The 23,593-nt window shown below is 54.4% G+C and overlaps 2 protein-coding genes across 8 annotated transcripts; one reads left to right on the top strand and one right to left on the bottom strand.

The window, feature by feature from the left end:
- Positions 1-32: 32 nt before the first annotated feature.
- Ppp1r1b (protein phosphatase 1, regulatory (inhibitor) subunit 1B) lies at positions 33-9,078 on the bottom strand. Its single transcript, NM_138521.1, has 7 exons — positions 8,575-9,078; positions 7,142-7,202; positions 6,890-6,912; positions 6,506-6,581; positions 2,272-2,475; positions 871-993; positions 33-786 (listed from the first exon to the last, which is right to left on the bottom strand). Exons 1-7 carry the CDS (start codon positions 8,653-8,655, stop codon positions 737-739), a joined length of 618 nt encoding a protein of 205 aa, NP_612530.1. The 5' UTR covers positions 8,656-9,078; the 3' UTR covers positions 33-736.
- Positions 5,071-15,100, top strand: LOC148003094 (uncharacterized). 7 transcript variants are annotated; one of them, XR_015632067.1, is made up of 5 exons: positions 5,071-5,374; positions 7,359-7,566; positions 11,776-11,863; positions 12,031-12,102; positions 14,716-15,100. XR_015632067.1 is itself a non-coding variant. In XM_087575030.1 (4 exons), the coding sequence occupies exons 1-4, from the start codon at positions 9,129-9,131 to the stop codon at positions 14,842-14,844; spliced, it is 441 nt and encodes a 146-aa protein (XP_087431156.1). In that variant the 3' UTR covers positions 14,845-15,100. The 7 variants fall into 7 exon arrangements, 1 of the variants encoding a protein (XP_087431156.1); XR_015632068.1 differs by having other exon boundaries at positions 5,150-5,328; XR_015632065.1 differs by lacking the exon at positions 14,716-15,100 and having other exon boundaries at positions 12,031-12,657.
- The last annotated feature ends 8,493 nt before the right edge of the window (positions 15,101-23,593 follow it).

The raw sequence follows: 23,593 nt of genomic DNA, 5'->3' as shown, positions 1-23,593 counted from the left end.
CTCCCTCCCCTGAAAGAGGAGTCTCAGGACAATTATTTACAAAGATTTATTACAGCAAAGGAGGGGGGTCAGGCCTGGAGTCAGGGGAGAAGGGGAAGGGAACCAAGTTGCTGGAGGACAAGGAGAACCAGGCCCCCCACCCCGGCACTGTGTGGTCCCTCTAAGGACATATAGTAAGTGCATTCCTGGCACCAAAGCACAAACGAAACGCAGCAAGCAGTCTGCCAGTCCATCTTGCAGGCACCCAGCAGGAACAGGACAATAAGGGACGACATCCAGAATGTTGAGGCTCTGCAAAAGAATGCTTGAGACCTGGGTCCTGGTTGAAGTCTATGAGAGCGTTGGGGACTCAAAGCCCCCCATAGGAAGAGAGGATGGAGGAGATCTCAGGGTACCTGTAGGCTCTCAGTACCTCCTTTCCCCAGATCTCAGATCTCTTCCAGAGGAGAGAATCTGGAGAGAGGACTTGTGAAGGGTGAATATTTGTTTATGGCCTTCTGGGGTTTCCAGTGTGGGTGCTTGCACCTCCCCCCTCCCACCGGGTAAATAGAAGAATGACTGGCAGGGAAAGGCATTGGGGACTCTGGGCTTCAGCCAAAGCAAACACAGACCAGCCTTAGTCTTCTAAAAGTCAGAAGCCGCAGCCCTAGCAGGTGAAAGACAGGGTACAAAGGAGGGTGGGGACAGAGTGGGTTTCTGGGGAGCACTTCCTCCTGGGAGATACAGGGCTCTGAGCTTATGTGCCGGACTCAGGGGGGGTAGGGTGCCGAGGCTCCTCTCCCGGCTCTGAAAGACAAGTAAAGAGGACTCAAGGCCGGGCTCGGCCCAGAGGTTTCTCTCCACCTCCCCAGCCCACATTCCGAAGCTCACCACTTTGTGTTGCTCTGCCTTCCCCTTGGTCCTCAGAGTTTCCATCTCTCTGGGGCTCATCCAGAGGAGGTGGGCGCTCCCAGGGCCCCTCCAGACCCTGGCCAGAAGTAAGCTTCTGCCCCGCTGGAAGAGAGGGCATACATACATAGACTGAGTGCCCCTCTGTGGTGTCTGACGGCTTGAAGTCGAGCTTCTGAGACAACCATCGCTGCCCAATGGGCAGAACACTGGCCTGGACAACTGTCCCTATGACTGTAACTTAGGTCATGGGCACTTTTCTAAAGGAAATATTATGAAGATCTGTATAGGTTACCTTAGATAATACCTTCTGGGAAGCTGGGTGTGGAGGCTTATGCCAGTAATGCAGCAATCAGGAGGCTGAAGCAGGAGGATTGCTTTGGGTTCAAGGTCAGCCTGAGATGCATCGTTAAGATTCAGGCCAACCTGGATTGCAGGATGAGACCCTGTCCTCTCAAGAGACCCAGAACCAGTCCCCAGAGTTATTCCTTGAAGTCCAGTCATGTGACTCAGGGCCCCCTTCTCCTTCCTGAGGGAGCAGCTTTTTTTGTCAAATTTCCACAGGTTCGGGTGGGGGGGGGGCTCAGAAGGAGCTCACTCAGCTCTCCCAGCTCTCTGACACCCTCGCAGTCAGAGAATTAGAAAGGAGACCCAAGCCTTCTTGTCTGGGCCCAAGAGCTGAACGAGAGCTGGAGACGGCTTGTCACCCCCCCCCCCAAAAAAAAAATCAGGTCCAAAAAGTTTAACATGCACCAGGCTAGATGATGCACAGCCTTTTGTGGACAGGCACAGAAGATACAACCGTGGGAGGGGTGAGGTCTTTCTGCCTAGTTGTCTGGTGTTGGGGTCTTCTGTGGGTTTCTTTTTGGCTCTGCAGCCTTCTGTGTAGATTCTAGGTGCCTTATCACCAGGATGCTGAGGTTAAAGCACAGGTGCAGACCAGACCGGTTCTTAAATCCTCAATTCTATATCTGGACACTAGAGGGCACTCTCCCACCCCATCCTAGGAGGGAAAAGACATGGGCAAAGGTCCTGGAGAGGGCAAACCAGTCAGCCTCCTTCAGCACAGCAGGAGTGCAAGCTAGGTTCAGAAACGGATGAAAGGGAATGTTGGGCTTTCTATCTCTGAACTTCCTCACAATTCGCTTCCATGGATAAAAAGTTCCTTTTTGGGTCTGGCCTCCGTTCGTTGTCCCACGCCTGGCCTTAATTTTGAGAAAAGGATGAACAGTGGGGAAAACCTAATCAGGTGAAGGGTTAACCAAGACGAAGGGATGCCAGGTCCCAGAAGCTGGCCATAGCAGGACATCACAGGATTCTTCTGGAAGAGCCACGCTTGACCCACCGTAACAGAAACCACAGACCGGAGCCCCTCCAGCTTACCAGTCCCCCTGCTGCCTTTCAGGACCTCCGCCTGGCTGTCTTCTTCTTCGTCCTCCTCTTCATCCTCGTCCTCATCCTCTTCATCATCCTCTTGTGGATACCCCAGCTCCCGAAGCTCCCCTAACTCGTCCTCTTCCTCCGAGGCCTGGTTCTCACTCAGGTTGCTGATGGTCTGCAGGTGGGACTCAGCGATGCGTTGCACAGCTGGCGGGGGAGACCCGGGAGGCAAGGGTCAGATGAAGGGGCAGCTCGTGCATGCAACTGAGGCAGAGGTTGGGCCCTGAGAGGCCCAAGCTCAGTGGTAAAAAGGCCACAACTCACTCCACATCAATCCAAGGTGGGAGCCACAGAGCATACATTTAATCATATTAGCTCTTAAGCGGTTCCAAGATGCTGCCCTCCCTCTAAGACTGGCACCAGAAAACTCGCCTGCACCACAGGGCCCCTGGCTGGGCCAGACCGGACCAGCACAACAGCTTAGTGTTCTCTGGCCAGGGGGCTTCCAGAGCGAGGCATGCAGTGCCGGAAAGTGTTTACAGTGTTTAACCCCAGGTGGAAGGTGTCAGGCCTATAGGTCAGAGCTCTTTTTCCTGACGCCGTTCACAATGATCTGTGTTGCTGTGCCTCCCTTCCCAAAACTGCCCAGCATTGGACACCAATCTGCACCTCTTCCCCGGGCTCCCAAAGCAGAAGCAGTCCTGAGCCTGAGGTCACAGCACTCTGCAGCCGGTAAAGCCCTTGCTGGGCAAGTAGACTGTTCACATGCAGTCCTCACAGTCTTGACCCATATCCCTAATCTCCCAGCTCCCTCTGCGGTGACCCAGAAAGCAGCAACACCCCACCACCACCACCACGAAGACCTGCTCAGACGCAGCCGAGGAAAGGAACAGTGTGGGCGGCTTCCCAAAGACGAAAGGCGGGGAGGGAAAAGGGATGGGCTGTGGGCTGGGGGTTCGGGAATTGTCAAGGTTTGAAGGAACATTATTGGGTTAAGACTTGGAGGGACAGGGGAATGTAGCATTTACAGGGCCCCGAGTTTTGCTTTCTAGCAGAAGCCTGTAATCACAGCACCCATAAAGTAGAGACAAGAAGATCAGGAATGTATATGCAGCCTCAGCTACATAGTGAGTTCTAATCTAGCCTGGGCTACATAAACAACCCCCTCAAACAAAACTAAACCAGAGACTAGAGCACGGTCAGCAAGGGGCCGGGGACTATCAGGATTTTAGAGTAGGCGAGACATTAGGTCCACTGTCCCCAGCTAGCCGACTAGACACTTTGCAGTGGCCAGTAGTTCTGGGCTACTTAATCCGAAAGCGGCCCCTCCCCTTAGCAGCCCAGGGGGTAGGCTGAAAACCTCATGTGCAGCAAGCAGGGCCACGCACTCCTGCCAACTCAGGAACAGGAACAGAGGGTGCATTGTGTGTGCTCAATGCCCCGCCCTGCCCCAGCTCCCAATCTACCTCTTCCCACTGCCTGTGGGTAAGCTACCCAGGCAATAAAATCTCAATAAATTGCCCTCCCCCGGCCTTGGGGACCTGGCAAAGTTTCACCTTGAGCCAACCCAGAGAGCTCTGACCTGACCTCAAAGCACCCCCCACCCCTCTGCTCCTCTGAGGCTTAGTGCTGTCCACCCTTCCTGGAGGGCTCTTGAATCCTGCCCTACAAAACCCAAGCCAGACACTTGCCCTTACCCAGAAAGGGCTAAGCTTGCCAAACAGAACCATCTCAGTGCAGAAGGGCCTCTGGGCTGTGGGAGAGGCAGTAGCAGGCAGGCAATCGGGGGAGGAGAGTTATTCAGTTCGTGATCTAAGGTGCTGGCAGGTGTGTGCAGCGCCTCTGCTCCCCCCACTCCCCCACCCTCCTCCTCCCCCACCCTCCCCCACCCCCATGAGCTTCTGTTTGCTTTTCTCAGTCTCTTATGCCTCACTGGGCCTTCAAGAGTCTTTCCCTACAACACTGTCTCCTCTCACCTCTCCATGTCTGGGACCCTAAAATCCCCCTACTCCAAGTCTTCCTTTTTAAAATTCAAGAACCCTGTAAGGTGTCGGTGACAGCACATGCCTTTAAGCCCAGCACTTGGGAGGCAAAGGCAGGGAGATCTCAAGAGTCTGAAGCCAGCCAGGAGTACAGAGTGAGTTACTGGACAGCCAGGGTTACACAGAGAAACCCTATCTCAGAAAAATAAAACAGATTCAAGAACCCCAGTACAGCCCTCTCCTGACTCCTTCCCACATCCCTGTGTCTCTCTACCCAGATGTTATAGATACAGCCCCGAGAGGCTGGAGTAGATAGATCTTTGGTCAACTATTGGTACATAAGAAATTTCCTGGCCCTAAACGATGACCTCTGTCTACTCCCTAAGTGTAGGACAAAGCCAGGGAGGGCTGAACAGGAAGTGTAGCTCACCATTATAGTTTGTGTTTAGTGTGTAAGCGTGCCTCCCCTAAAGGACACGGGATGGGGTCCCCTCATATTCACCCAGCCTAGACAGGAGAAGACGCAGATCATCTTAAGACAGAGTCTCATTAATGTATCTGGAGTTTGCCTCAGACTCACTGGGCATGACCTCAAACTTCCGATCTTCCTGGCTCTACCTCGAGAGTGCTAGGCTTATAGGCACGTCAGCACACTTGGCTTATGTGGTGCCTGTCCTGGAAGCCAGGGTCTCAGGCAAGCTGTGCACACATTCTATACCCCAGTCTCCAGGCCAAGTTCTTGTACTCCTTGGGAACATGCCACTTTCTTCATGCCTCCTTTGAACCCTCTACAGGTCCCTCCAGGAAGTCCTTGCACTCTGCCACTCTCTGTAGCTTCCTTCCTTCATGTCCCTGCCTTGGGAGAAGGAAAACACCAACTCCCCTCTCCTGTCCTCCCCGCCTCTCTCCTCTGCTCCCAGGCCTGGCAGGCAGGCTGACTGGTGCTCTGTTGACCTTGGCGCTGAGAAGCCACATTAAACCCACCCACCTGGGGGAGCTCTCAGCCTTCCACCCCCAGGAGAAGGGGCAGGCCGGGCAGGAAAGGCCCCGGTGGAGGTGACAGGCCACTGGCACCCAGGTAGGAAGAGGCCCTTGGCTCTCATGTGCACCTGCCCTTCCTTCAGGTATGTCTCCCACAGCTCCCTGGCCAGAAACCAGGTCTCCAGCTCTCCCTAAAACCTGGCTTCACACCGCCAGCCCCTCTGTGCACCCCGCTTTTTTTTACCTGTCTTTTCTGGCCCGTTGATTCCATAAGCCTTAGCACTGTCCCTCCTGCCAACTCTCCCTGACACCTAGAGGTAAAGGGTCCCAGAGGCCAGGGACAGAATCACTCATCTTTCATTACTATGACAGACACGGTCGTGCTGCGTTGCCCCAGCTGACCTGGCATTCACCGTGTGGCTCAGGCTGATCTCTTGTCCATACCAACCTTCCTGCCTCTGCCTCCTAAGTGCAGGGCTTAGAGGTCTGAACTGTCAGGCGTCGTCTTTGTTTTGTTTTTGTTTTCGGGTATTTTCATTTTGTTTTGTCAGGACTGGGACTCACTGTGCAACTCTGGCTGGCCTGGCGTTCTCTCTATAGACCATCTTGGCCTTGAACTCACAAAAACCAGCCTGCCTCTGTCTCCGAAACGCTGAGCTAACAGACCTCTGCACCACCATCCTGACTTATCTAAAATCGACCTTAGCTACCCCGTGAGCCTCCGAATCTTCCTCATCTTATTTTGCCCATTGCCTGCCGGGGAGACCTGGCGATATGAGACAGGAATGACACCTTTTAGCCCAGACAGACAGACAGAAAAGCGGGTACAGGATGCAGGAGCCCAGGATGCGGACCTGGAGCCTTGGAGCCTGAGGGGAAGGCAGGCGGCAAGCAAGGCCCAGCAGAGATACCCTCAGTCTCTCACCTCAATGCTTATTGTCCTGGGGGGCCTAGCCAGCTCTCCCTTTTTTTTTTTTTTTTTTTTTGTTCTTTTTTTTCGGAGCTGGGGACCGAACCCAGGGCCTTGCGCTTCCTAGGCAAGCGCTCTACCACTGAGCTAAATCCCCAGCCCCAGCTCTCCCTTTTAACCCTCAACCTACTCACTGTTAAGACCCTAGCTGCTCTTTCCCTGCCTTTGGGAGCCTAAGAAGGAACTATTCTCCCAGGTCAGGCACAGAGTTGGTGGCAGTCCTTCCCAGCTGACAGTGCCTCTTCCTCCCCCACGTGCAGGGCTCCAGGATTCCACAAGACAGATGGAGGGGTGGGGTTAGTACCTTTCAGTGATGGGGGAGTGTAGGCACAGGGGTTGGGTCTCTTCGACTTTGGGTGGTGCCCCTCTCCTGAGGTTCTCTGCAGGAAAGAAGCAGTTGAAACAGGCTCCCCCAGATACCCTCCCCTTCCCCCTCCCTCCAGTGGGACAACTGACTTGGACAGCTGACAGAGCTCAGGACACTTGGGGCACCTAGGCCAAGCCCCACCCCCATTAGCAGAAGCCTGACTTAGAGCAGGACCCCGGGGTCGTGGACAACCCACCCCGCCCCACTAAGAGAGAGGGTGACACCAGAACCAATTGCTATGCTAACATGTCCTGTGGCGGCCTAGACACCAGTCTACTCCCCCCCAAACGGGTGTCCTTCCAGCTGCCTCAGGAAACTCACCTGGTGCGGAGAGGACTCCTCCTCTGAGAGAGGCCATCAGGCATACACCAACCAAGAACGATGACGAAAGAGAAAAAGGATCAGGTTACTTTCCCCAAAGCCTCAGTTTTTGGGACAGCAAAAGTGTGCCCTTCCCTCCTCGTGCCAAGAGAATAAACCAACCGGTGTTGGCCTTCCAGGCCACCGGTCTCCAGCCTGTCCCTCTCTCTGAGGGCCCCAGACTTGGGGTAGGGGGCAGGGAATGGGCCCTACCTGGCGAGGAATGCTCTGAGACCCGGAACAGCAAGGCAGGGGTTGGCCTCCGGCGCCGGATCTAGGGAGATGGGGGAAGGAAAGGCAGGATAAACACCTCGTGGGGCACCTCACCATCACACTCAGCCAGCTGGGAGCTGGGCTTTGGAGCCCTCAGGGAGTCTGTGAACCAAAGGCCGCCAGAGCTCACCCTGCTTTCAATCTCTTTATTTCACAGGGATGAAAAGTCCGGGGCTCAGAGAGGTTCAGCAAAGTGCTCAAGGTCACACAGCACACTGGGTCCAAAAGACATCCTCGGACTCCTAGTCCAGATGGCCACACTCCACAGTTACTACAGAACTTTCTCTAGACACCACAGCTGGTCTAGACACTTCAGCCAGCTTGAGCACTCCAAGGGAGCTACCGACCGGCCCTACCCGCCAAAGGTCAGCTCAAGGGCCTCAGAGCAGCTGGACTCAGCTGAGGAAGAAGTGTGAACCCCATACTTCGGGCATCACCACCACCCCCTCTTCCCCGAGGCTCCAGACACTCGGGAGTCTGCTGGGGTCTCTGGGTCTGGGCCTTGCTGACACATTCTTTCTCAAGCTGTGGGATTTATCACCCAGTTCTCACGAAAAATAATGTAAAATTGTCCTCCTTGCCATTGCCCCACCCCTAGCTTAGCAATCAGACCAACTGATTAGCAGTTAATTAGGTCCCCTCGGAGCTCCAGGGGAATGGAGAGAGGGCCAGGTAATTGAAGTTGAAACAATTGCTGCCAAGGGCTGCTTTAGGCCTAGGCTTCCACTCACCCCAACAAAACACCCCAAGAAGGGCTTTGCCGGGTTTTTACTGCCCTCTCTATTCAGAGCCATTGGCATCTCAGCAACAAGTGTCCTTGCTAGGTCGAGGAGAACAGACCTCTCTCTCCACCACTCTCCCTCATATCTCTGTAGGTCTCCCAACCCTCAAGGAACACATGGCAGTTCACTCCCTGGGGTTGCAGCTCTAGGTCCTGATAGCAGAGAGTATCCAGAACAGCGTTCCGGGGACCCTGGACCAGACCTATAGGGTGAAACTGTGGTCCTCGAGACCATGAGTGGTTGAAGTGACAGCCTCAGACGCCAGAGCTGTTTGTGTCCATGGGGTGCCACCAGGGTGATGTGGTCCCCGTGGGAAAACGTCTAGCTTAGTGGGGCTATATAAGAGTCAAAAGGGCAGCCCCAGGAGTGAGCGGATTCTCTCCCCGACTCTCACTGGAGGAATTCTCCCGCCCAAGATCGGCTCAAAGGTCCGGGGAAAAGTTGCTAGGAGTCTCCAGCGAACTTCGCGTCCTGTGGGGCGTCCCGCTATAGCTCAGGCTGGGTCCAACATTGGACAGGCGGGACTGTGCTGGGGTGGGTGTGGGGGATGTATGCTGGGGGAGACACGTGGATGGGGCGCGGCCCCCTTACCATCTCCACCTGTCGGGGGTCGAGCTGGCTCGGGGGCGCGGGCACAGAGAACTGGATCTTCTTGCGGTCCTTGGGGTCCATGGCGGGCGGCTGCGCGCTCCTGGGGTGTCTGGTAGAGCTCTGCTCCGCTGGCCGGTGCTGCGGGTGGCGCGTGCTGCGCGGAGGAGGAGCACTGTCCCCGCACCCAGGAAAATCCCGCGCTCTATGAGGAGAACGCGCGCGCGCCCCGGGAGGGCTGGGCAGCGGGGCTCACCTGCAGCACCCGGCTCAGCGTCCCCAGGCCAGGGCTCAGGGTCCCCGCGCCTTGGCTGCGCGCTACTGCTTTGGGGCGCGGGGCTCCGGCTCCCCGCCTGAGCTCTCTCCGGGCCTCGGCGGACTGCCCTCGACCTCGCTCCACCAGCTTCTGTCTATCCCCTCCCTCCTCTGCCTTCTTCTCCGCGCCTCTGTCGCTACTGGCTGCACCTCACGGGTCCCAACCTGGGGTCCCAGCCGGTCCTCTCTGCCAGGGACTGGCGCCCAGGCGTTCGGAGGGAGGGCTTAGGGGAAATCGGCCAATGAGCATCGAGAAGCGTGCTCTCCCTGGGCTGGGAGGAGGGTGCGGAGTGCGAGCCAGGGCTAGGGGAGCGGCCCGGGGGCCCCCTGCCGTCTCCCCAGAACTCGGCGTTGCATTATTGATGGAGTCCAGCCGTGACGCTAAAGGGAGAGGGTAGGGGCAGCTGGAGCCCGGACTCTGGCCTTAACCACTTCGGGCCCCCGGGACGTGGAGTTTTAAAGGAGGCTCGTGAGGTCGAGAAGAGAGTGCCAGCATGTCACGCTGTGAATGGGGGTGTCCTAGAAAGCGAGTGTGAGAGAGGTGTGCGTGGGAGGACACCTGTCAGTCATCGTGGTAGGGAGTATGTGCAAGTGAACGCCAGAGGCCTGGAGTGCTGCAGCTGAGGAGGGTGGGGGTCGGTGTGGTGTGAGTGTGTGAGTCTATGTAAGTGTGTCAGAGTGTCAAAGATGCGGGTGTGAGTGGCAGAGTGTGGGAGGACTGCGTGTGTGCGGGGGAGGGTGTGGGTGTGGAGGAGGATGTCAGAGACTGTCAAGGTGATGGGCAGGCCGGTGCCAGCTCGTGGTGGGGTGGGGGGGTGGGGAGTATACAGGAGAGGAGCTTGAGGCTGAGAATGTGAGAGCAAGTTCCTAAGGGAGGGGGGGATGAGTCCCTGCCACAATGTACCCAGCATTCACGTGTCTCTTGCCTTTTCTCCGCATCTACTGGGGGAGGGGATAGAACCAGCCCAAGGGCAGGGTTGGGGGGCTGCCTTCCCCAGTACACGTGCCATCACATGTGTGGGCTTGGTGCGTTGGGGAACAGAGCTGGGGGAGAGGGGTGTGTGTGTGTGTGTGATATCATTCTGAGGTGCCAGTCTCTTCTACAGAAGTGTGTGTGTGTGTGTGTGTGTGTGTGTGTGTGTGTGTGTGTTATGGGGGAGAGGGGCTACTTTCTGGGTTAAGTACCCTTGTTTATCTGTCCAAGCCCTTGAGTCCCTGTAGGAGCTGGCACTCCCCTCTGTGGGGCTGGCAAGAAGGACTGAGTGCCTTCTGTAGTGCCCAGAAGGGGCGTGTGTGGACCTGTGCCTGTGTGTGCCCTCCTGGGGTTCTGTTTGTGTTGGCTGTCCTCTCTTCTGGTCACTCTTAGGCCAGGAACAGCAGGAGCCGTCCCCACCACACCCCTAACTCTACCAGCAACTTTTCCACTCCCAGACCAGCACTCTGGCTCCAGGGGTAGACAGAGAGCCCAATCCAATGGAGTCTTATGGAAATGAGGTCGGGGCATTGAGAGAGAGAGAGAGAGAGAGAGAGAGAGAGAGAGAGAGAGAGAGAGAGAGCGCCAGGGGCCAAGCTTTGCTCTTGGGAATAAGATGTTCCGGTGGCCATGTTCCACATCCTCCAGCCTAGGCCTGGCCACAACTTGTTACTTACATATTTTCTGGGAAACAGCTCATGATAGGTTGCTGTCCCTGGGACATGGGCATCTCTGCCAGTCCCTAGCTTGGCCCAGGACCCCTCTTCCAGATGGGGTGTGGTGAGGAATGGCAAAGCCCAGCTTGTCCGTGTGTTGGGAAGACAGAGACATAGCTAGGCAGTTGCTGGGCAACCTTCAGGTTAAAGTGGGGTAAGAGACTGGAGTTCCCCCTGCTGGGGTGTGTGAGGAAGGGTGTGTGGTGGATAGAGGGGGCAGGGGACAGGGATGAGGCTGTGGGGTACCTCAGTGCCCACTGGAAACTCCTGGCAACACACTGGTTAGGCCTGAACAACCATGAAGGATTCTCCTCATGGTGCTAAGGAGGCAGGAGCACAATTTATTCCCAAAAGATGGACTTTTGGGGACAGTGGGTGATCGTCAGTCCTTTGTCCAGCTCTGTCTGGGTGTAATGCCTCTGACTCTTCAACCCTAGAGTCACGAAAGGGAGGGAAGAAGACAGAGGACTGTCTGAGGGAAAGGAACACAGAGCTAGGAGGGACAGAGGAACCGGGGGTGGGGGTCGTCACGGAGAGAGCAAAAGGAAGAGGACCCATGTGAGAGATGAGGAGACAAAGGGAAGTGGAGGGGACAATGCCTTATGACAGAAAGGCAGGAGACAGAGATGGAGAGAGAGTAAAAATAGCTCCACATTAAGATAATTGCAGCTCACAGCTCTGCCCTCCGTTAGGAATTAAATGAGGTTTTATTACTTTGATTTTTCTCTCCTGGATCCTACGCGACTTCTCAGGAACTTGGGGAAAAGTTTTTGCGGTGGGCGGCCAGGTGGCGGAGGCTGCGTGGGAGACAGAGAGGAAGGGAACAGGGAACTGGGGAGGGAGGGCCAGGGGCAAGGAGTGGGTAGAGGCTGGTGGGGGTGGCAGAGCCTAGCAAGAGGTAGGGGAGGAGGGCTGGACAAACTGGTGGGAGGGCTGAGAAGCCAGCGTGACTCCCATTCACTCGGACTTGGAATTAATCATATGCAAATGAGATGTAAAAATAATATACCACTCCTGGGTTATTATGCATGAGTTAGAAGAACAGGCAGCTAAGTCCAAAGAACAATTTCAAGACCTTGTTTGACTTAATTCCTGCTCGCTCGGACTGACAAGGTCGTATAGTGGTGTGACTGACTATTGCCTCGTCGGGTCTGAGTACACTGCTTTGAGGCAACGTGTTTACTTTTTCTTCTTGACCAGTCCCTGCCATGCAAGAGCCACTACATCCTCCTTCTCTGGAAGACGACTCTGGGAAGGTGCTGTGAGGTCTTTGCCCTCCTTTGAGAAGGTGAAAAAGTACACCACCCTCAATCCAAGTATATAAATTCACATGGAGGCGGGCGCGGGTGGGGGTGGGGGAGGTCAGCCAGCCCTGGATGGGAATCTCATGTCCGGAACTTACTGCGTGAACTTAGACAGTTTCTTTGTGCCTCCTCGCTTCTGTATATTTCAAAGCCCACCTTGTACAACGACTGTGACGATTCCACGGGATCAAAATTTAAGCCCCAGAGCCGTTCGGGATTCCAGGTAGTCTTCAACGGTTTGGTCTTCCTTCGCCGCTTAAGAGATGAAGTTTTGTGAACGGCCAGCAGGTGGCGGAATCGGCCAGGGTTCGGGCTGCAGCACCGCTGGCTGGCAATGTGGGTCTGCAGTTAGGCATCAAGCTGGTGACCTTGGCACCACTGAGTAGAGCTGGAACTGGAAGGAGCAGCATGTGGCAGCTGAAAGGGAAGCCCCAGGAAGTCTTGGAAGCAGCCTTAGAGGAGCTGGGGAAAGCTAGCTGGGTGCACAGGGCCATCTTTGCCTGCCACGAAGGGGAAAGAGCGATTAGGAAAGGGGGCAGAGAGAACAATTCAAAGCAAAAAAGAGGGCAAGGGCATTCTTGGCCAGTACGGCGGTAAACGGTCATCTGAGACTTATTCATCTTCTTATCTAGCATCTTTTCATGATTCGGTATAATCCTATCGGAATCTGTGTGTTTAAAAAAACTTTACAAACACAGAATGTGACAGCGTTGAGCAGCCATTGCTCCATTGCGATGGAGTTCTGAACTATGCCTAAAGATTTGTTTGTTTTTATTTATGTGTGTGTTTTTGCTTACGTGTGCATCACCAACATGCAGAGCCACAAGGGGGTGACTGAACCCCGGGAGATAGAGTCGTAAGCTGGCATCTGGGTTCTGGGAACCAAACTCTGGCCCTCTGCAAGAACAGCAAGTGGGTTTGTTGGTGGTGGTGGTTTGGTTGGTTTAGGTGTTCTCTGTGCAGCCTTGGTTGTACTGGAACTTGCTCTGTAGACCAGGTTGGTCTTGAACTCACAGAGCTCTGCCCACCTCTGCCTCCCGAGTGCTGGGATTAATCCATGTGCTACCATGGCCGACTCATGAATAACAAGTGTTTAAAACTTCTGAGCCATCTCTCTAGTCCTGATTCTTATTTTGAGACAGGGTCTCCCTTTATAGCCTTGGTTGGCTGGAGACTCATTATGTAGACCAGGCTAGCCTTAAACTCACAGAGATTCTCTTGCCCTTTGCCTCCCAAGTGCTGGGTTTTGTCATGAGCCACAATGCCCAGATGAAAAGTCTACATAGCATGTGGCCATCACCATACGGGGATCTCTTGCTCTGTCTGGCTCAATCTCCCCCTCTACTGGTTCTATGTGAATCAAAGCTCCTTTTTAAAGGTTTATTGTAAGTGTGTGAGTGTCTTGCCTGCTTGGGAACCACTGCATGCAATGCCAGAGGAGGGCGATGGATCTCCTGGAAATCAAACAGCAAGTGCTCTGAACTTGGTGTGTGTGTGGTGTGTGTGTGTGTGTGTGTGTGTGTGTATGTGTGTGGTGTGTGTGTGTATGTGTGTGTATGTGTGTGTGTGGTGTGTGTGTGTATGTGTGTGGTGTGTGTGTGTGTGGTGTGTGTGTATGTGTGTGTATATGTGTGTGTGGTGTGTGTGTGTGGTGTGTGTGTGGTGTGTGTGTGGTGTGTATGTGTGTGTGTATGTGCGTGTGTGTGTGTGTGCGTGCGCACACGCGCGCGCATCATGTCGATCGACTCAGTGCCAGCAGAGGCTAGAAGAGGGTGTCACATCCCCTGGGTGGAATTACAGACAGTTGTGAGCTACCATGTGGGGCTGAGAATCGAACTTCTGAAGGAGCAGCCAGTGCTCTTTTTTTTTTTTAAAGATTTATTACATTTATATGAGTACACTGTAGCTTCTTCAGACACACCAGAAGAGGGCATCAGATCCCATTACAGATGGTTGTGAGCCACCATGTGGTTGCTGGGAATTGAACTCAGGACCTCTGGAAGAGCAGTCAGTGCTCTTAATCCCGGAACCATCTCTCTAATCCGGAATCAAAGTTCGTAGCACTCAATTTTAATGGCACACAGTTTTAAGATGTGTCCAGCACACCATGTATCTTTAAGCTGGATTCTGAGGTACTGCAGGGAAGATGAACTGAGGAATAAGTGAATGAACATAATTTGTAGACACTAAGAAGTTAGGTTTGGTATTGAGTTTGACTATGGCTTGTTGTTGTTGTTGTTACTATTTGGAGATTTTACTGTCCTGGACACTGAGTCAGGCCCTGTATGTGTAGTATCTCACTTAATCTTCTAGGGTAGTCCCATTTTACAGACAGGACAGCTGAAGCTTCAGAGGGCTTCAGCAGCTTTTGCCCAGAGTCTAGTTCAAATAAAAGACAGTTCTAGCCAGCATGGCGACTCATACTTGAAATTCTAGTATTCATGAAGTTGAACCATGAGTTGCAGCCTAACCTGGGCTATAAACAAACAAAACAATCCACAAATAACCTTAGTCTCCAGAGATCATCCCCTTTTGCCGTGGGCATGGGATGTTCGGAAGCTCGAATCCAGGGCCTTGCCCATGAGATCACCACTGAGCTACATTCCCAGCACTGAAGTCCTCATTCTTCTTTTGGACACAGGGTCTCACTTTACAGTCTTGGCAGGCCAGGAACTTGCTGTGTAGCCGACTTCGAACTCACAGTGCTGAGGTTAAAGAAGTCTGGCTTTACCGCTGTCTTTGACACATTTAGAACCGACGAGTGGAAGATCACTAGCGTGCACTGGTGTGGGCTTCGTTCCAGTTCTGTTTTGGACCTGGTTTCTTTCCCTCCCAGATCCCTGGTTTCCAGGGCTCGCAAGAGAAGCAGAAATCGGTGGGCCGAGGTTGCCCTCTGGTGGCGGAAACCAATACAGTAGCATCTATGCCCTCTGGCGCCCCCAGGTGGAAGCTGAGATGTGGGTGAGAAGAGAGCAGGCTGCAACCCAAGGAGGGGGGAGGGGCCGCCTCAGCCGCCGGCACCTGGAGACCCCCTGCTCTGGCCACTGCCTGGTGCCCCCCGAGGTGCCAGCTGAGGCTGCCCCCGAAGAATGCCAGCTGCCGGAGCTCGCCGCCTCCCACTCCCTCCACCAGCCTCACACACACTGCAATCCCGGTCCAGTCGGCTGCTTCCATTCCCCGAAGAAGAGGCCCTAAAGTTAAAACAGCTGTTAATTTATAAACCAATTTTTCCGTGACTGCTTAATAAATCGCCAGCAGCTGCTCTGCCCCCTCCTCCTGCCCAGGCACCCGGCCCCGGGGGCTGTACGGAGAAGCTCAGGGCTGCCAGCATACCCCTCCTGCCTCCTTTGCCCATCAGCCCCCAACTTACCCCTAGGGCCCCCAAAAGGGGAAATCTGGGTGAGCCCAGCTTCCCTGGTCTTCAGCAGAGGGCTAAAATGAAATTTTTTTTTTCTGGAGGCTATCCTTCCCAACACCCCAGTGCCCCTCCCTAAACTCCCAGGCCCAGAAGGTGGCAGTGAGGTTTTCCCTAGCTCTGGGGAATGAGCGGGCATAGCTTCCCTGCTGAAGTCCCCTTGGGCCACTGGGAGGTCAGAGGACCCTGGTCTGGCCCAGGGCTCATTTTTGAAAGTGCTGGAATCTCAGTTTCCCTGCCAGGGTCATCCCTCCGACAGATGCTAACTGCTTAGCCCTGCTTTTCCCTCAAGGGTATGCTGAGAGGAGGCAGAGGGTATTGGGATAGCACCCACTCCTGAACGATGATGCCCCCTTCTCAGGAGCATGGTAAGACTTGGGCCTTGTGAAAGATTCTCTGTCCAGTTCTTCCAGTGGGGAGAAAGTAACTGGAACCCTCTCTGGAGGAGGGTCATGAAAGGAACAGACTATTTCTCCCTGTGACTCCAGGTCCCTACTGTCCCAGGGTGAAGGTCTGCTGCTCTAGGGATCTGAGACCCTGCTTGGGACAGGGACATCAGAAATCTGGCCACACCAGCAGCTTTGTAACATGGAGCTGAAGGACCAAGCACAAGTCAGTAGTTCAAACCCTGGGCTAAGGCAACCCCAACCGCCTTCCTTTCCTCACTGCCTCGATTTATAAAAATGGGGATAATAAAATCACCGTGAAAAGCAAATTGGTGCACATAAGCACACAGTAAAAGAAACAAACACAGTAAAAGGAAAGCCCATTGTGAATGTGCCACCACCTTCCTCTCTGCTGCACAGAACAGGTGGGAACTCCTGTGGGCCCCCTAAACAACAATCAATCAGGGGAGTGAAACCTCCCAGGGTGTGGTCAGATGCGCAGAACCATCCCTTTAATCCCAGCACCTGGGAGGCAGAGGCAGGCACAGGGCTGGGAGTTTGTGGCCAGTCAGGAAGGGCTACAGAGCAAAAGTCTGTCTACAAAAAAAAGTTCCTGGCTTTTAGAAGAAAATGAAGATCATGACTCCAGACAAAATTAGGGGAATAAACCCCAGATGGAGTTCCTGGGTTAGTGTCCTGCGTGGGCTTTCAGTCTCTGGTCTCCTTCGTCCCCGGACCCCTCCTCTAGCAGCTCCCGCCCCTTCCCAGCCTGCAGCTGGAGAAGGAGAGGGAAAGCTCCTCCCCCTCGTGAGCTCCTGCGGTCCCTGCTTCCCAGGAAGAAAGTTCTCCCCACAGCTTTCCAGCTGAAAACCTATTTCCTCTCCTGTTCCCTGATAATCAGGGGCTGCCGTGGTCCCTTTCTATCCCTCCCGCTGAAGACATTGAGTGAACCTGGCTTTACTAGATGTGTGGTCCAGAGAAACTTGGTCCATTTCCCTTGACCCTTGGGTTCCATGTGCCTAAAATGGGGATGCCCCCAGAGCCTACGACCCGATATCCATGAGGATGGGATGGGATCTTGCCCAGGAACCTGGGCGGGAGCTGTGGCTGTGGTGGAAGAGAGGGCAGAGTGTGCGGTGTGGAGGGAATACAGATGCGGAAGCCCATGACACCAATCCCTGGTGGGCCACCTTGGACCAGTCTCGGAACCTCTCTGTGATCTTATTTTCCATCCATAAAATGGGGGAAGTTAACAGAGTCTGTCTCAAAGACATCTAGGGCTCTTGGGACAGTTCCCCAACCGCACTAATGTTTGCTGAGGTGTGATCAGTGGGGGCCCCTGAGGCTTTGCCCCTATATTACTGCTGTGCATGTTGAAGAAGGAACTTAGAGTGTAACTACAAGTGAGCTGCAGGGCTGGGGCGGTGGTTGTGGCTCAGGACAAGACCCTGGTTCCCACCTACCCATTTTGCCCACCTCTGGCATCCCCCTAGACTTTGGCTTGGGACCACTCTGATCCCTCGGCCGCCTTTAGTCAATGAAGCAGCCAGCCCTCCTCCCTGTGCCCTGGGTCCAGACTATGTCCTGGAAATAAAGCAGGGTCCCTGGGGCCCACTCAAGCCGAGGACCGCTCTGCCAGGGTGCCAGCTGGTGCCCACGGGGGCGGGGTTGCGGTTTGATCATGTGGAAAGAGAAAGCTGGAAGCCCCCCTAACCTTGATGGTCACCACAGGAAACAAGAAAAGCCTAGGGGTACCGAGGACATTCTCTAGGAACAGGAGATGAGATTTTAAAAAATGACCTGTCCTGCGCCTCAATTTACCCAGCCATCCAAGGAGTGGAGTCTTCATTCCCTTATCCCAGGTTCTCTGGGGCTCCAAAAGCCTTGCCATTGGCCTCTCACAGCTCCGTGCCCCCTTTCCTTTCTTAAAGAAACGAGGAGGCTCGGCCTACTCCCCGCCCAGATTCTCTCCTTAGAAGCTACCCCGGGGACCCAGGGCCAGGGGCAGAGAAGAATAGGGGGAAACCGCAGGCTCAAGACATCCCCCACAGGGAATAGGGATTCGTCTCAAGTCCGCCCAGGGTGCCAGCTCTGGCCGGGATGACCCGGAGCTCCCAGTCCCTGCCCCTTTCCCGCCTCCTCTGGCCCTTTAAGAGCCTCTCCGCGCGCTGCCGTCCCGGATCAGCCAGAGAGACCATTAAAATTTTATGCAGAATGAAAATGGGCCAGGTCTCCAGCTTCCTCGCTCCCATCCAATGATTTATTACTCGCAAATACCACAGAACTAATTAGTATAGTAATTAATTAATACGCATTTGCATATTTGCATGTGCAATTAGTGCAGTGGAGTGATTACTGGGAGAATGAGGGCCCCGGATTGTCAGATGTGAGGGGGAAGTGGCCTGGAAAAGAGTTAGTGGGAATGAACTTTGCAGGGAGCGCGGGGCGGGAGCGCGGCCGGGGCGGGGCGCCGCGCGGGCTGCGGGGTGCGGAGCCCGGGCGTGGGGAGCGCGGGGGCCCCCCGCGGCCTCCGACTGGGGGCAGGGGTCGCGACCCCGGCGCCCCGCCCGGCCGGCCGCGCCCGCCCCGCCCCGCTGCGTGGCACAGCTCCAAGCGCGCGCCTGATTGTTATGCATTGTGTTCCTCGTCGCGAGCGGAGCCGGGCGGAATGGGGCTGGCACAAGCTGTCTCCCTGTCACGCGGCGGTGGCACCTTAAAGGCGCAGCGTCCTCTCCCTGCCGCCGTCCCCGCTGCCCCCGCCTCCGAGCCCAGGCCACCGACCGTCCCCTGGCGACCTCTGAAGGTCAAGGTGGGCGCAGAGGCCGCCCGGAAGGGTGCGGCACGGGTCAGGGGCGCGCGGGGCACGTGCCACGGAGCCCGGCAGGCACGAAGTCAGAGCTGCAAGCGCGATCCGGCGGCTGGGGCGCACCGGGCGCAGTGCCAGGCGCGGACGGGGGTGGTGAGGCGAGAACCCGGAGCTAGGCAAACGAAGGACAAGGAGAATGAAGCAGCGAGTGGCAGGGGGCCCGCCGGGTGCCAAGGGCTTTCTTGGGGGAGTTTCTGCGAGGCCTGGCTCCTCTCTCCCGGTTTACAGCGGAATGAGAAGGAGCGATGAGGCTAAGCTTGGGGCCTGGGACCTGCTTCTTCAAAAACCAGCTGGAAGCCCAGAGCCAGAAGAAACAATGTTTCCTTGGGAGTAATCAGGAAGGACTTCCTGGTGGAGGAAACGCTCTCTCGGAGGATGAGGAAAAGCGGAGCCGAGGTCTAAGGACCCTATCCTTTTCTGTGCACAGAGGAAGCCCTGGCAGTGTGGAGACCATCTTATGCCCTGGTGTTTTGGTTGGGGTGGGGGCAGAGATGGGGGTGAGTTAGACAGAGAGCAAGTCTTGAACACAAACACCACCAAGGGCCACTCATTTTCTTCTCCGGGGCCAGGTCCTCTGTTCCTAACATGATCACCCAAACTTCAGAGAGAGGGACACAGTTTATGATCTTGAATAAGCCCAAGACTGAACCTCACACAGCTTGGTTCAAATCGGGTTCTGGGCAGGTGAGATGGCTCAGCTGATAAAGGGGCTTGCCGCCAAGCCTGAAGACCTTAGTTTGATCCCCAAGCCCCACATGATGGAGAAGAGAACTGATGCTCCCAAATTGTGTTTCCGATTTCAGGTGTGTTGAGACATGTGCTACACACACACACACACACACACACACACACACACACACACACACACACTGACCTTCGTCTTACATTACTATCAAGTGCTCTGATGTTTCAGGACAGAAGCAGCCCCAACAATGTTTTGTTTTGCAGTCTCACCCTATAGCCCAGGCTGGCCACCAACTGGTGATCTCCTGCCTCAGTCTCCCAAAGTCTGGGATTATAGGTGTGGGCTAGCACGCTCAGTTACGGCCCTAATATGGAGTCTCAGCTCTGCCAGTCACTTATTGTGGGGCATTAGAAAAGCTGTGTGCCTGCACCCCGCTTGCGGATTTTTCTCTGGAAGATAGGAGGCCACTCCCTCCTACCCCTTTCCCTCTTAGGGGAACACTGTGGAGAAGCTTGCAGGGCTGGGAAGTGTAGCTCAATGGGAAGGAGAGGTCCTGAATTCCATCTTCAGCACCAGCCTGGGAAAGAGGAGGAGGAGGAGACATAGGAAGTGGAGGACGGAGGGGAAGGGGAGAAGAGGAGACAGAAGCTAAAACCACCTCCACCTTTGAGACCAAAGTGGTCTTCACTGGCTCACCCTCCCCTCAGAAGAAGCAGTGGCTACGCTTGGCACCTCTGTCCTGAGGACCAGCCTTCCCGGGATGAACCAAGATGTCTCTGCTTAAAGGCTGACTTCTAGCCCTGGCTGTGCCCACCACAACACCCTGTCCGGGTATCCCTTTAAGACTTTCTCCTGTGAGTATCAGCGCTGGTACTGTTCACTGTGAGTCTCCAGTGTCCCCAGCTCTGGTGCCAGACTCAGGGGACATGCCAGAGAACTGTCCAGTAGTGTCAGCTCCAGGATTCCCCAAGCCAGACTTACGGCCCTCATTTGGCAGGGAGGTGACTGGGGAATGGAAGCAGGAGCTCCCGTCGTCGTTCCCCAGCCTGGGCCCCATCCCTTCTACCAGGCTCAGCCTGTACACTCTGTACCCCGGTGTCCTTCTGGTTCTGGTCAACCCCTCAGCTCTGAGGCCCTGGTGGGCAGGTGACACTCTTCCCCTGTTACATCCGAGCAGAAAGAAGGTCACATGATTTGATCAAGGGGAAAATGATGCCAAAGTCAGGGGTCTGCTGCCACTGCCTCCATCTGGCCTTCCTGTGAGGACCCTGGAGTGGGGGCTGGGAGAGGGCCAGAAGCAAGACCACCTACTGCCTGTGCAGAACCCTGACAGTGAAGAAGAACAAAGACCGATGGCAGAGAGAACCCCAGGAACAAAAATATTTGAAAACTAAAGCGGATCCAGGGCTAGAGGCAAAATCAGCCACATCAGGGATGGCCAGGGGCTGAGGAAGCGCTCACACCTGTTAGCTCATTTAAAGCTCACTGCTGCCCCCAGAGGCAGGCCTCGGTAACTGTCATGCCCATTTCACAGAGGGGAAGGCCAAAGAAAGAGGTAGCTCTGTAGTTGGTCAGTTGTCCTCCTCCAACACAGAGGAACAGTTCTTTGGCACCCCAAGGCATTAACCCCAAAGGTTATTCTGTGTTCCTGCCTTCCAGTATAGTAGAGCACTGAGCCTGTTACCCAGCCTCCTACGTGGTCTTCCCGGTGGTTGTGACATTTAGGCAGAAAGCGGTAGATGTGTGCTCCTGTGGGAGAGCATGGCAAAGGTTCTGAGGCTGGGAACAAGGTGATGAAGTGTGGCAGGACAGACCTGGAGGACAGCATTGGAGTTAGAGAAACAGAGGAAGTACTGTAGTGTAGGAGTACACATCCAGGTGTGTGAGTACACATCCATGTGTGAGAGTACACATCCATGTGTGTGAGTACACATCCATGTGTGTGAGTACACGTCCAGGTGTGCGAGTACCACATCCAGGTGTGTGAGTACACATCCAGGTGTGTGAGTACACATCCATGTGTGAGAGTACACATCCATGTGTGTGAGTACACATCCATGTGTGTGAGTACACGTCCAGGTGTGCGAGTACCACATCCAGGTGTGTGAGTACACATCCATGTGTGTGAGTACACATCCAGGTGTGTGAGTACACATCCAGGTGTGTGAGTACACATCCATGTGTGTGAGTACCACATCCATGTGTGTGAGTACACATCCATGTGTATGAGTACACATCCATGTGTGTGAGTACACGTCCATGTGTGTGAGTACACGTCCAGGTGTGCGAGTACCACATCCAGGTGTGCGAGTACACATCCATGTGTGTGAGTACACATCCATGTGTGTGAGTACCACATCCATGTGTGAGAGTACACATCCATGTGTGTGAGTACACATCCATGTGTGTGAGTACACATCCATGTGTGTGAGTACACGTCCAGGTGTGCGAGTACCACATCCAGGTGTGTGAGTACACATCCAGGTGTGTGAGTACACATCCATGTGTGTGAGTACACATCCACGTGTGTGAATACACATCCACGTGTGTGAGTACCACATCCATGTGTGTGAGTACACATCCATGTGTGTGAGTACACATCCATGTGTGTGAGTACACATCCATGTGTGTGAGTACCACATCCATGTGTGTGAGTACACATCCATGTGTGAGAGTACACATCCATGTGTGTGAGTACACATCCATGTGTGTGAGTACACGTCCAGGTGTGCGAGTACCACATCCAGGTGTGTGAGTACACATCCAGGTGTGTGAGTACACATCCATGTGTGTGAGTACACATCCATGTGTGTGAGTACACGTCCAGGTGTGCGAGTACCACATCCAGGTGTGCGAGTACACATCCATGTGTGTGAGTACCACATCCATGTGTGTGAGTACACATCCATGTGTGTGAGTACACATCCATGTGTGTGAGTACACATCCATGTGTGTGAGTACACATCCATGTGTGTGAGTACCACATCCATGTGTGTGAGTACACATCCATGTGTGAGAGTACACATCCATGTGTGTGAGTACACATCCATGTGTGTGAGTACACGTCCATGTGTGTGAGTACACGTCCATGTGTGTGAGTACACGTCCAGGTGTGCGAGTACCACATCCAGGTGTGCGAGTACACATCCATGTGTGCGAGTACACATCCATGTGTGTGAGTACCACATCCATGTGTGTGAGTACACATCCATGTGTGTGAGTACCACATCCATGTGTGTGAGTACACATCCATGTGTGTGAGTACACATCCATGTGTGTGAGTACCACATCCATGTGTGTGAGTACACATCCATGTGTGAGAGTACACATCCATGTGTGTGAGTACACATCCATGTGTGTGAGTACACGTCCAGGTGTGCGAGTACCACATCCATGTGTGTGAGTACACATCCATGTGTGTGAGTACCACATCCATGTGTGTGAGTACACATCCATGTGTGTGAGTACACATCCATGTGTGTGAGTACCACATCCATGTGTGTGAGTACACATCCAGGTGTGGGAGTACACATCCATGTGTGTGAGTACCACATCCATGTGTGTGAGTACACATCCATGTGTGTGAGTACACATCCATGTGTGTGAGTACCACATCCAGGTGTGTGGTAGAAGATGCAGCAAGGCAGGACTCAGCCGTGTTCTGATCCCCATCTTCTCGAAAGAGTCACATTCCCTGGGTGATGATGGCGCAAGCTTTTACCCCAGCACTCAGGAGACAGAGACAGGCAGATCTCTGAGTTCAAGGCTAACCTGGTCTACAGAGTGAGTTCCAGGACAGCCAGGGCTACACAGAGAGAAGCCCTGTGGTGGAAGAGGGTGAAAGTCACATTCACATATTCCAGCTGGGGGTGGGTCTCAGGGGAATTACTGAGCTGAAAGACTTGAGGACCAAACAGGGAATCTACTCCAGGTCAGGCACCAGGGTCTGATACAGCCTTGTGGCATAAGACCTCTCAGGCCATCTGAGAGGACCAAGGAGAGGACCACACCCCCTCCTTCCAAGTCTATTTGACTAACCTATGTGTGATTTTGCTTTGCTTTGTTTTCAAAGCAGTTCCCACTATCCCAGATCAGCCCAGACTCTATTTAGCAGACACCAACCTCGAACTTCTGTTCTTCCATCTCCTGGATGCTGGGAACCAGGATGCTGGGGACCTGGATGCTGGACCCAAGAACTTGACAAACTTTCTGCCTACTGAGCTACACTCCGAGTCTCCCGGACGGACATTTGTACCAGGAGACCCTGGTTTTCCTGCCCCAGGAGACTCAGAATGACTCCCCTGTCCCCGTCTCTCTACAGCCTAGTAATATGGGTGATGTGAGAGCCCCAGACTAAAGACA

This window comes from Rattus norvegicus, chromosome 10, assembly GCF_021556685.1.
Source record: "Rattus norvegicus strain SHRSP/BbbUtx chromosome 10, alternate assembly SHRSP_T2T, whole genome shotgun sequence".
Lineage (NCBI taxonomy): Eukaryota > Metazoa > Chordata > Mammalia > Rodentia > Muridae > Rattus > Rattus norvegicus.
This window is presented reverse-complemented; position numbering and strand designations above follow the sequence as displayed.